The sequence below is a fragment of the Centrocercus urophasianus genome, unplaced genomic scaffold (genome assembly GCF_019232065.1).
Source record: "Centrocercus urophasianus isolate 14NV4802_14NV808 unplaced genomic scaffold, USGS_Curo_1.0 seq_13, whole genome shotgun sequence".
In the NCBI taxonomy this organism is placed as follows: domain Eukaryota; kingdom Metazoa; phylum Chordata; class Aves; order Galliformes; family Phasianidae; genus Centrocercus; species Centrocercus urophasianus.
In genome coordinates, this window is record NW_024884475.1 from 51,120,640 (window position 1) to 51,134,212 (window position 13,573).

At 35.8% G+C, this 13,573-nt stretch overlaps 1 protein-coding gene across 4 annotated transcripts in view; it reads right to left on the reverse strand.

The window, feature by feature from the left end:
- The window catches only part of TBCK (TBC1 domain containing kinase), a 95,693-nt gene that overhangs the window by 40,470 nt on the left and 41,650 nt on the right, over positions 1 to 13,573 (reverse strand). For all 4 annotated transcript variants that reach the window (XM_042811706.1, XM_042811705.1, XM_042811708.1 and 1 more), the window contains 4 exons: positions 12,828 to 12,911; positions 11,035 to 11,120; positions 5,439 to 5,475; positions 3,994 to 4,155 (listed from right to left, as the gene is read on the reverse strand). In XM_042811706.1, the coding sequence (XP_042667640.1) occupies positions 3,994 to 4,155; positions 5,439 to 5,475; positions 11,035 to 11,120; positions 12,828 to 12,911 (369 nt within the window). The remainder of the gene's footprint in view (positions 1 to 3,993; positions 4,156 to 5,438; positions 5,476 to 11,034; positions 11,121 to 12,827; positions 12,912 to 13,573) is intronic.

Genomic DNA, 13,573 nt, shown 5'->3' on the forward strand with positions numbered 1-13,573 from the left:
CAGCATTTCCCACAATTGAGGAAAGAAAAAAAAATAATCTACGGCATTCTTGCTTTCTAAGCACTGATCCTGAGGCAGTTGGCATACAATCCTAATGAAATTAAATAAGAGGGAAAGATTTTCCCAAAGCATGTCCATTTTATACATATATTTTTTCCCCACTACCTCTAGGAGAAAATCTCCAAGAAAAGTGGCTTAAATTTTGTCTCTCTGTGCCCACAAATCTTTGATAGTCTAACTACATGTGCTTGCATTTTATTCCAGAGTAAAAAGTGCATGAAAGCCCGTATGACTAACAAGTGTATTATTCAAGTCCCCTTTTGCTATGATGAATACATACAGCTTTTATCAAGAAAACGGCATAAGCTGTGCATCACACTGATTAAGACATCAGGATAAAGTTCTACTGATGAACTCATTTTTTCCTCTTCTTTGATAAAATGCAGCATTAGACAGTTCTTTGCTGAAGGATACATATTCTGTTTTCTTCTATTACTGCCAACTAGAGTAGCAAGAACACTAATATGAACAAAATAAAGAATTTTTTCTTTAGTATTTCACCCATCCCAGCATTTCACAACACAGTAGAATCTATAAATAGAACCGCATGCTTTTCATGTAGCTACAAGTGGTATGAAATGATATCAATAGTACAGTTTGACACAACCGAACAGCCTTGGTGAGCAGGTGTGCCCTACCAAATTGCTCTGCTTCTGTACCAAAGCCAGCTCCCAACCCACCCTTGGCTGTCAGCCATTAGAAAAACAAAAACAGCAAAAAAAAAAAAAACAAAAACCAACCACCCACACTTACTAACAGCTATGCAGCTAGTTTTCTATGTTTCTGCTTCATCTATGTCATTATTTAGTGCCAATATGCATCTTTGCAGACTGCAGTGTAAAATCTGACAGCCACATCTTAAAAAGCCATCTTACATGACAAGGATGAATACACTGAAAAGATATTTCCTTAAATATTAATCTGATCTACACCTTTAAAACAAAAAAAAAAGAAAAAACTGAAAAGCAATTTTTTAAACTTTTTTTTTTTTTTTTATTTTTTTACCTTTCGTTTTTTTTAATGTTTTTTTTTTTTTTTTTTTTTGTTTTTTTTTTTTTTTTGTTATGGTTACAGCACCACTATAATGCATCTCATGTGACAGAAACCAAATGGTTTCTCTTCAGATACAAACTAATTTGAAAACGCAGATCAGCTTCACTAATGCCATGATAAATCAACTTCCAACATCCCCTTCCATAAGGGACAACAGTTTTGAAGTTAGGCTAGCTAAAACAAAGCCACACATCAATATTTTGACATTTAGTTGGATTTATGAAAAATGACCTCTTTTCCCCAGAGCCTTAATCTGAGCCATACAATGTTGTCAAAACTGCACGACAAAAAGCCAAAACTTATTCAAAGCAGTTTACTGCCTTGGTTTTTCTATTTCTCAAAGATGGAAGACATTTTTGTGCATCTCTTCCCATCTATTCAGAGTTAGTTTTTAACCTCAAAGTTCACAATGTTAGTCAACAAGTGGTGAAACTAGTGGAAATAGGCACCATGCAACCACAAGCTGAATGTGGGCTAGGTGGACAAATGCAGTTTCTTTTGTCTGCCAACTCTTAAGTAAACAAACACTGAACCACCAGAAATTTTGGCAAGATAAAGGTGTATGAATTGCAGGTGTGGGTAGAAAATGTATTTTCGTAACAAAAACAATGAGAAGTAAAACAGTAGCTACCCAGTGGTCAGATATGTATCTAAAGACATCACTCAAAAACGATATAAAATACAATGCCAGTGTAGAATTCCCACTGTTCTTCCGTGTTCAGTCCATACCTGAACTGGATATAATCATTCTAAGCATTTATACAATTTTCACCTTCACGGAGTTACCATTTTGGCACATTGCTACAATGGAAAGATATAACTGAAACTCCTCCTTGGAGAATCATTTATTTTTGTGGTGTTCCCATAGTTATATATTTGATCACATGTAGCAGCTTAAACCCGCATGCCTGTAACTCACAGAGACAATTCTCTACATTTCCAATTCAGCAGTTTTACTGTAGCTTCTAGTTGTACCAGATTTCTTTCCTACTGTTAGCTCTCCTGGGCTCTAAGGCTGGGTTCTTCCCTAAAAGCACTGCTAGCCTGAAGACAGCAAAAAGACACTGTCCTGAGGTGTGTAGAAATAACACAAATAATCCTCATTCCTTAAAGATGAACTAACCTGCAATATCTACTTGTATGACAGCACGTTTAGACTCATGCCTGGGCTTTGCGTTTACTTACTCTCTGTAGCATATGTCACCATCATCTACATCGGTGCATCCTTTCTCAAATCTGAAACAAATCTCCATGTTTCAGTTAACTCTATACTCCATGGACATTTGGAAGAGTGTCTGCTTGCTTGCCAGACCCTACGCTGCACCAAATCAGTGAATTTGTCTACACGATCCTCCAACCATTTCCAAATGCCTGTATATATCTGAATGCTTCATACTTTGGTCTGTTTTCTCTGAAGATGCTAGTGACTTTGTCACTTACGCTAGCTGCTAGTGACTGGTAAAGTGGGTGAGAAACTCAGTAATCAAACAAAGCTAGAATAATCATAATGTACATCATGCAACTCAATAGCACAGACTAACATTGAGATTTTAACAATTATATATAAGAAAAATTGCACATTTTGGAGTAAAGTTACTTATGCAGCCAGTCCTCAATGCATGGCATGGCCATCTAGGCTGTAGAATTTATACAGCAGATGCAGCCACAACCGAACAGTAGAGGTCAGCACTGGTCTGAAAGCAGAGTCCTGCTTCTCATGTTGGCACCATATCAGTAGTGCCATTCCTATTTCTCCTGCACGTCAAATAGGTAACAATGTTCTAAAGAATTTAATTTTAAGTGTTTGCAGTTGCTGAAATATCCCCTTTGTGCATCCTCAACAGGGTTTAAGACATTTTTAACAGGTTTTAAGACATTATTACAATAGAGGGATTTTATAATGATCCTAATTAGCCAATTATTTTGACAAATATTAGGAAATCTATATGAACAACACTACAATATTGTTAGAAATAAATACTACTAAAGCACATCAAAATTATGAATGATGCTATTGCTCCTAAAATCTGGAACCGTGATTGACTTATGAAGAAAACTAAGTTTCTCCTCTGCACAGTGATACATGTAGTTTCTGTCCCTCTTACGAGTACGGGTATAGACAATGGCTTACAGCACAAACCCTAGAAGAGTGCCTGTTTATCTTAAAGAAATGAAATTACAGCAAAATTCAAAGTTTATGTTCTAGGAGACTAAGGCTAATTCCCAATTTTACACTTGAATGGGCCAGGAGTAAGAGCCAGACTTGACGGTTAACTGCAATTTATTTACTTTTTTTTTAATAGCAGATGGAACACTTGTTTGTACTTGTATTTAATAAGTCAACAACAGTGCTCATGTAGCCTTCCATCTGGCTTTTTAGGGTTATTTTGAGAGCCATACATTTCAAACGCAAACTGATTTAAAGCACCAACATCACCTACACTGATTTTCATAATATATTAATTTAATATTAACTGTTCTCATAGCAGAACTTTGTTTTTTAAAGGAAAACATGCTTGTATCGGCATCAGTGGTAAGGTACAGTTAAGAACTCCAATACTTTTTTTCACTAAGTGATCCTGCTATCTGCATTTTGTCTCGATGTAGTACGTCTACAAACAGTAGCTCATGAATTATTTAAGATTGCTCTAAATTTCACAAGGAACTGTTGCAACTTTCCCCAGGCAATGACAGGGATCTTACCCAATTCTTGGTGACGACAGCAAAAGGATTTCTGCTAACTTGGTCAAGTTGCAGGTAGGCACTACACACAGGGAGAGGGAGTTCACCTAAATCTAACAGTATTTCAACACATGAAAGATTTGTAGCACACATTCAGATGAAAGCACAAAGAGAAAAGAAAAATAGTTTCTTCTATACCTGGTAAGTCTGAGAAAAGGAGAATGCATTCGTTGAATCCATTTGCGAGAAGACGATCCCTCAGTTGTTGAAGTATAGCCACCCCTATGCAGAATGGGAAGGAGGAATTTCCAAGCAATAATGTATCCCACAAGTGAAAAATTTTATGCAAAGGAAAGACATCTGCATAATGAACAGACACATACACACACAAAAAAGCAAAATTAATATAAACACTCTTAGGCAGTCATACACATTTTCCGCTCCTATCTAAGGAAATTTCTTTTTTATTTGAGAGCAGGTAAGAAAAACTTTTTAAGTACAGGTTTATTTTCATACATAGACAGACTATTCCAGAAACAATCAGTATTTTCTTTCTTTATTAAATGCTTTGAAGTATATAGGTTTTCACATTTCAAACACACATGAAATTAGGCAATTTCTTTTCCTTCTGGTATAGTATAACTATGCATGAAGAAGTACGTATCAGTTACTTCCAGCAGCATGAAGACATTAATGAGCGAATCAATAAGCTCAGGTACTTAAAACTAAATGAGGAAGTGGGCAGAATAGAGCAAAAACTGACAGAATGAGACAGACAGACAGGCATCAAGGCCTAACAAAAACAGCACCACTTGAAATATAACGTCAAAAGGTAGCTCTCCTGAAACACACTATCCTTCAACTACAAAGTTCTAACATTTTGTTTTAATTCATTGCCAAGATAACCACCTCCTCAGTTTTTCAGAGGTAGCAATTCTCATAACAGGTTTTTCAAAGAATGGGCAACTGCATCAGCCAGTGCTTCACAGTCAAGAACTCTGTCAAATGCAATTGAGAACCTCACATCACATCCTCTGATATTTCAGAGAAGTAATCTGCTAATGTTGACATGAAAAGAAGAAACATTAGGTATTTGAGGAAAGAAAATCACAAATTGCTTTACTAACTCCCATGTCTTTTGTTGACAGCTCACCAAATCAGAAAGCTCTTTTTGCTCCGAATATTCATGAACAAATACCACAGCGTGGTAAAGTGCAACAACATAAAGCATGTTCTGCTGGCCTTACAAAATAAATAAATAAATTCCACGTTCCACATTTCTGAACTTAGCAGAGTGAGGGAAGGTGTATCTTAATATTATTGTAATTTTACCCAGTAGATAAATTCTTACATTTACAATTCTTACACCTTTCTTAAGTACCACATGCATAACATAATCCAGTTCAAATTTAATATAGTTCTTTTTCAGAAATAAGAAAGCTGAAATTATCTGCTCAAGGAAGAGCAGAAAGTACAACGTGACATGGACTGTTGAGTCTCACGTCATAAGTTCACCCTGCAAATTACAAAGGACCTTTTAAATGACACGTATCACATCAATTAGGAAGGGTTCATCCGACAAAGTGAGAAAAATTACCCTTAAGAAATTTAACATTTAATTGGAAAAAAAAAAGTATACTCACGTGTAAACATTGTAAGAAACCACGGAATAGCATAGAGCTGCAAAAGGTGGGGCATGGCAGGAGGGAAGAGAAAAAAAAAATGTTTTTTTTAAGATCTAAGTTTTTTGCTTAGGTCAATTGTTAATTGCAATAAAAATTGCAATGCTTTACATTAACACATTTAAAACAAGAAATAACTGGAGTGGCAAAACTACTACAACAGAATCATAGAATCACTCAGTTCGGAAAAGTCCAACCACGACCTAACCAAACTACTCTAACAACCCTCTGCTAAATCATGTCCCTGAGCATCAAAAGAAGTGTTTTTCACCCCAAGTCACCATTCTCATCCCTTCCACATTATTGTTTTGTGATCCTCTAGTGAAAACAAAGACCATTAGCATCATGGCCAGCTGCTCCTTTAAACTGCCACAGTTCTCCCCTTACTCTATGCTGCTAAATAAAAATTAGTGAAGAGTGCCTGAATAAAGCATAAAACAACTTGATTCAAGGTACCTTTTTGACTCAGAAAAAATATTTTTTATTATGAATAAATAAAAGTGCAAATCACAACTTCCGAAAGAAAAAGGAATGGTATCTACGTGCCATCTGAAGAATTTGAGGTTCCACTTATATTACTCTGAGACTGTCTAACTTCTGCTGCTGTAATGGCTACAGAAAACAAAGTTTCTGCAAGCTTTCCGTCAGAATACCTACTACACCACATACAAAACATTCAGAATGTGTTAGAACAGATAGTCATTTGTGACTCCTTTAAAGTTTCTTAATCTTTAATGAAGCATTTAGTGGGTTGAAAGCAATAAAATCTATTTTCAAACATCACCCTACAGAAAGTCCCAACACATTACGAATGCAAGAATAAGTCTATCTTTGTTAAATTTTATTCAGCTGCACAGCTCATGTGCTTTGTTTTCCATTTCTGAAGATTTATAGTTAGACATAAAGCTTAATATATTACATTTTAGCTCATAAAAAGTGCAAATTAGTACTCCTATTAAGCTTGCCCTGAAAGTAAGCAAATGAGCAGCAGAAAATATAATTGATACTATGTTAATAAATGACTTCTTATTCCATCAACTCCTAACTGGACTCTGGCACTGATGAAACGACGCACACAAACATGCAGAAAGGTTCCCCAGCACAGCTCTCTAACTTTGAGTTCCACACTTTCATTTGAGTATCCAATAGCATCTAAACTGTACTACACATAAAACTACAAGCTATGATGAACAGACTTTGCTTAGCCTACAATCTTCCAAATCATTTTAAAGGTTCAAAAAAAAAAAAAAAAAAATCACTATATGCCATTATTTCAGATTCATTATACACTCCTGTTACCCTGGGTACATCTCCGCAACACTTTCAGTATATGTCTATCTGTGGAATAACATTTGTAATCAACAAATTCCCATTTACCTGCTTACCCGTATGCATTATACTGCTTGCCATATAGCAGAAAAATAAGCCTAATGTTCCTCTTCTCATACATCTGATTACAACGTTTTACCCTAAGCAGCTCCATGCTTGCTCCTAATTTCACATACAGACATCTGTATCTCGAATGCATATAGAAGAAATACAACAAGAGCCACCAAAACTGAAATAGTGAAGATATTATTAAAAGGTAACTACAAGGCAAAGCACTTCTTCGCTCTAAATCATCCTTACTAAACCTATCAATGGTAATATGAAAAGTCAAACTATTTAAGTTAGAAGGTATCAGGTAAACATTTTTTGAGATTTTCTTGTCTTGTTTTCAAAAACGTAATATTCTATGATAAGAAGGTCTAGGCAAACCCGAAGAGGTTATGATTAACATTACTGAGAAAGCAAAGTAGAGACAACATTAGTATTATTTCACCATGCAAGTCAAACTGAAAAAACAAAAATGAGAAAAACAACTGCAAAGACACGAAGTCCTCAAATAAACAGGATACAAAATATTTTTAGAGAAATGACTGCATTTTCAATATAGTATTAGTACATACTGCCCTCTAGCGATCATTAGCAAGAACAGCATTTTGCCATACTTCTGTAGTAAAAAAAAAAAAAAAAAAAAAAAAAAAGGTTTCCAACTCTTTACTACAGAACCCCGACACATAATAAGGTTGTGACTTTCATTCACACTTAACATCACATATATTTCCTGACCACACTGAGTTTTTTAAAGCAGCATTTGAACTACTAGAACAGACTGGGAAAAAGTCAGATTAAAATGAAAGCCTTTAAAGTCAATACTTCACTTTTTTTAGAGCGACCTTAAGATCAGCAGTGCTGTAATTACCATTTTGCTTTGCTATTAACATATGAGTTCTTTGGTACTTTCAATTAAGTACCAGGACATCTCTTACATACGAAGAACAATTTGAATAAAAGCCATCACAAAGTTTTTAGTTAAAAGTGAAATCTCTTCTCCTCCCACTTTGTTTCATTCTCAGTTTTTTCCATTAACCCTAGCTGAAGCTCCAGTAGCGTGCTGCTATGACAAACTGCTTAAAATCAGAGCTTGAAGACTCAGTCCAGAGATTTTCAACAGAGTGAAGTTAGATCATAACTGTAGGTAAACAATCTATTTCTGAACTAGAAACTCAAACCTCCTCAAATCCCAATGAAAGCCTTTTCCATGATAAATTACTGTTATTTCTCTCTGCATTATTTCATTCTTTGACTCCTCCTCTGGAAAATGAGCTTTACATGTTTTTATCCATAGAAGATGAGATTTCTGCTGTAAAGGCAATAGTTTCAAAGACTTCAGGTTGAGAGGCTTTTGTTTCTAAAGACAATTCAGAAGAGCAAGCAAGGCAAAAACGCACACTAGTATTTGTTGGAGGAGATCCTAGAGAGCATTCAGAAATAACCACAAGTCTCTTACTCTTTTGAAAGTCTGTAACAATAACGTGGCCTACTTGCAGGCCACAATCCAGGAGCATGTTATGAACATGGTAAGAAAGCTATTGTGAAACTATGCATGTAGTTTCAAGACCAAGAAAAGAAATTATTTAATACTGAAGATCTGAATTTCCAAAGCACTGAAGATGCCAACATATTTCATGTTTACTATGTGAGTACATAACATTTATTTTACTATATGCTTATAAGGAATAAAACGCTCTTCATTTCATTGAAGGGTTCTGCCTTCACAATGCATGCAACATACCTCAAGCCTATTAGATAATTCTATGTTCAACTGCTACAGAAAGGCACATAAATGTTTTGACGTATAGGGATGCCAAAGTAATGCAATTTGAGACCAATTTCTAAATTTAGATTCTACCCACCTACACACACCTATGCAGAATTTGAAGAACGATCACTTTTCTTGTAAGATCAAAATACAAGCAAAAAAATCTCTCCCCTACATTCACCACTAGCTAACAGTAACAGAAGAGACAAATGGAGATGAAGTACTTCAATCACGGGATTTTCAGTTCCATTACGTGAAGCCATACTAACAGCACCTCCTGCACATCACCAAAGGAAAACTAAGCCTGAGACAGCAGCTTATTAAGCAACTGCAACCAGATTTTGTCATCTCCTTCACTGGCCTGCTAACAACTGCACCTAGCAGCCATAATTGGCAGGTGAAAGCTATTTACAATAATTTATGCCTACAGCTACCCTTTTAGTAAAGTAGCATTTTTTTCTTATTTAAAATAGTCTGCTTTGTATGTCAGAATTATTCAGTAGAATATAGAACAGAGACTATAAAATATCATACAGAGCGGTGGAGATTATCAGCTGCGGGAGAGCGAGCAAAGAACTAAAAGATTCACCATACCTAGCTCTCTATTTACACATAAATCACACAAGCCACTGCAATGTACTTAATCCAGGCATCACATCAGCTAACAATATTCACAATTATTGGAGTTTCAGTACTGTTCAATATTCTAAGAGCTACATGACCCAAAGCAAATGGGAAGGGTGCCAGGAAACACAATCTTTCCTGCAGCAGGAGCCTGCATTTCGATGATGAAAGATTAATCAGAGTTTACTTTGATAGGATTAGTACTCAAGCACAAAACTCAGGTTCAGATCTCATTACCAAAGTGCATATCCTTCACCTTGACAGATCCTGTGCAGTAAGAGGTACAAAAAACCCTCTCCCAATAATCTGGAAGGCAAAACAACTTTTCTTTTTCAATGACAGGATTTAGAAAGGACAACTTCTCTTCAGAGGTTAGTGTTAATTTTAGAATTAGCATTGGTATTCAAATGTAGAATTCTTCATTTTTATTTTTAATCGTACTCCTGTTTTGCAATTATTTGTTGCATTACCCACTCATACCCTCTTCTAAGCTATAACACTTAGGATACAAGGCTCACATTTGACTACATGCTGTCTAACAGCCACCCTGAAACAAAATACAAAATATACCCAAAAAGGTGATTTTTAACTACTCCATCTGACTTGCATTTTGAAATTTTATTAGAGCAAATAAACATCAGGTGCATTTACATTTGCAGGTGATGCTGCAAACTTGATTCTCCCCCAGTAACTTACCCACGTCCTTTATTCTGCCCTCAAATTCACATGCTTTCAAGATGTGAATATCCTCCCAACTCCCCACCATTCTCTCATCTTCAGCCTTTCCCTCCTCACGTGTGGATTATTAGCAGTACATGCAGCTTCTAAACACCTCAGATTATATCGCAATACATTGGGTTTTGCTTTTGCTTCTTTAAATGCCACAGTAACTTTTACATTTATATTATAAACATTATTACATCACAAAGGCCTTTAGAAGTGAAAGGTATATACGTTTTCTTCCCATTACAATCTCTGCAAACAGTACTAATGAGCATCAGCCCATTCTGAAGCAAGTTTACCCAGAAATTGCGTGCAAGAAATTATTTTCATAGGCTTGGCCTTCCCACCTGAGAGCATTATGCTGGCTTTCTAGACTATACATGGCTCTGAATGAAGGATAAAAAAGTTTCCCTGTTTACTACAATAGATAAAAGCGGGGCCCTATAAAGAAGGCCTTGTTTTATTTTTTTCATTATAGCCCTCTCTACTACATTTTGGATATGGCCACAGTTTCCACTTTTCTCCACCTTAAATGAAGGGATAAAACCTGCATACAAGCTATAATCTTTCCAATGTTTTTGATAGATTCCAACAAGTGATTGCTAAGCATTTTCCAGAATCTGACATAACTACAAATTAACCATCTCTTGCACATGCTTTTCGTATTATTTGCAAATCAATGTGTCTGTTGAGTTAAACAACTGCATTTAATTAGATGGTAGAAAAATTTCTATTAGCCATTCTCAGCCACGTTCTTCTTTGTATACTAGTCCAAATTTTTTAAAACAAATTACATATACATTTTGAGGTCAATCTAAGTTAAAACTACTTATTAGTGATATTTGTATTGTACCATGATAACAAAAGGGCAAGGACTGAGGTACCTAAAACAATAATCAATACTTAACCATTTTAACAGCATATCCAGAAAATCTCATTAATAAGCAAATCTCCAGGTAAACTGCTGCCAAGACAGTTTTGCAAAGCATCTCATCCTAACTGTGCTAATTTTTCCTTCTTTTACTTTGATTTACTTTACTATTTATAAGAATGCTCAGCACTTACATCAGGAATGAAACCAATTTCATTAAGGTGGTTGCTCAGCTCTGGATCATGGAATGCAATCATCTGAGAAAACACCGTTAGATACTCTGAAATAACAAACAAATTCAAGATCACTGTCAAAAACACAAGCCAGAACATCCTGTTGTTTTGTATAGTAGCTGTAGGAAAGAAAGGGCACATTCTTAAAAAAAATTTAGACTTTTTGTGTGAATACAAGCCACAAGATATTGATGGAAGTTAGAACAAGAATATTTCAAGAATTTTAAGACCCAAACTGAGTGAAATACTCCTTGATTGCAACAATTGTATTTATTTTCAATAGTTAAATTTTGTCATCCAGAAGTCAATGAGGTTTTAAGGTAGCACCTGCATCATCAGTAACCTCTTAATTTGTTTTCTCTGGAATAAAGGGGAAAATACTTACTGTAAAGATAAAATGTAATAAGATCGTCAGCACAGCACATCATGCTGAAGGGTACAATTTAATTAAGTTGTCTAATTAATGCTTGCTTTTAATTGGAACAGAAACAGACAACAGAACAGAGACACTGACAGACTTCTCTATTTATTCTAACCTCTTAGTTTTGTTCCTATTGTGATGTGCCTTGTTAGAAGGAAGATGAAGAGTCAGTAACACTGCAATTTCAAAACAGATGGCAATTGCTTTTTCTCTATGCTCTCAAGCACAGAGTAATTAGGGCTCAGACATCAAGCTGAGTGAAGGAGGACAGACAGGGAATGTTACTCTGCTTCCAGTTTTGAGCATACAAAGTTAAGAACAATCATTCTGTAGAATAATTATATTAGGTTTAGAAATGTTAAAAGCTGTGATGCTATCTCAAGAGAACTGAGAAACAATATTCCCATTGTAAGAACACAAAGGGAACAAGTCACAGACCTACTGCAAATAATACTTGAAGGAAAAAGATGCCCAAGTCCTCAAGGTAAGTTGCAATAAACATTAGGAACCTCCTTCAGAGTTTGACATCCACTTAACTTGCTTTAACTTGGAAAGATAAAGCCACAGCTTTTCAAACAGATTCTTTCTGTTCTTAACAATTGTTTACAAGACTAATTATCTAACCAACACAGACAGTAGCAAGGTGAGTTAACAGTTCCAGAAAACTCCTTCACTGTATCTTCTTGATATTTACAATTAATTTTTAGGTAGAACAGACATTTATCTCCCAGGAATTGTTTGGACTTCTCTGAGACGCCTGCAGAGCTGTTGAAGACCCAATTATGCAACATTTTTCCTCATGGATACCAAATCCTGTCCTGTATTCTCTTCAATAAGAAATTCCTCTCTAGTCTCCAAGTAACTGAACACCAATTTCTGGGGAGTTTCGAACTTGTACTGTTCCTGCTCTTTACTGTCCCTCACTGTAAAGACAGCTCCTGTAACATTCATATGATTAAAATCCTGCTGTTCAGTTTTTAATCATATAGCATTGCAAGGACCTTCTCCTCACCTTATAACTTCGCAAAATCAATTGATGCTCAACTTGGAAACAAATGGAGCTTTTTCTTTTTTTTTTTCAACCTCCCTGCGCAAACAACATTGTTCTAAGCCCAAGCATTTACCTGCTTATCTTGTTCCTACTTTCCTTGCACAGTTGGTGTTGCTTTTTGCTTTTTGTTTTTCTTTTTAATCTCACATAAGCCTTCTGAAATACATAGATGAATATTTCGACAGCACGTTCCTCGTTTATAACCACTTGAAAAAGTGTATTTATAAATGCTGACTTAATTCAAGCCCCCTTAGAACAAATAAAAAAATTAAAGGCACTTACCTTGGATAACATGAGAATTATCCTTCAGAAAGAAGTTATACAAATACTTAGGTATAAAAGCAGACATGCAAGCATATGCCAGAGCTGAAAAAAATTAGAAAAAACAAATGCAGAGATAGAAATACAAGTGCTTATTATTAAGCAGATAAAAGACACATATATTAAAATCAAACCATAAAGAAAAATGATTGTAAAGGAACATAGGAAGTGCACAACGCTCTCTAATGAATTTTAAAAGCTTCTATTATCACTTAAGTAAACAAGACAAATCTGGTTGGACGCTCTTTGTTCCCAATTTCTTTCCATAATTCTTAGTGACTGTATAATCAAAGAATATTAGGATGTTACAATCACAAAATAAACAAGACAGTTAGGCAAAACAGACTATGATAACAAGAGAGAATAAACAGAAAGCTTACCCTTATCCTGGGCTCACTCACAAAACACCAGCAGAGCAGATCTCCAGGAGAGATCCTTCCCCACTGGCAGCCAGCTCTTAAATAGGTCTAGGAGGGGTGCAGCCAGGCTCCACCCTTTCCTGCAGCACAGGTGAATTGCCTTCAGCTGTGCTCCCATGGCTGACTCATGGCTCGCCTCAGGTGATCCATCAGAGGTTCAGGCTGTGACTCAGCACTTCCCATACAGTGACAAAGCCATAGTGATGTTTGTATTGAAAAGGGAAGCTCCCTGATGGAACAAAGCTTTTGAAGATACAGTTTCAGACAACTGCATTGTTGCATTCTTCC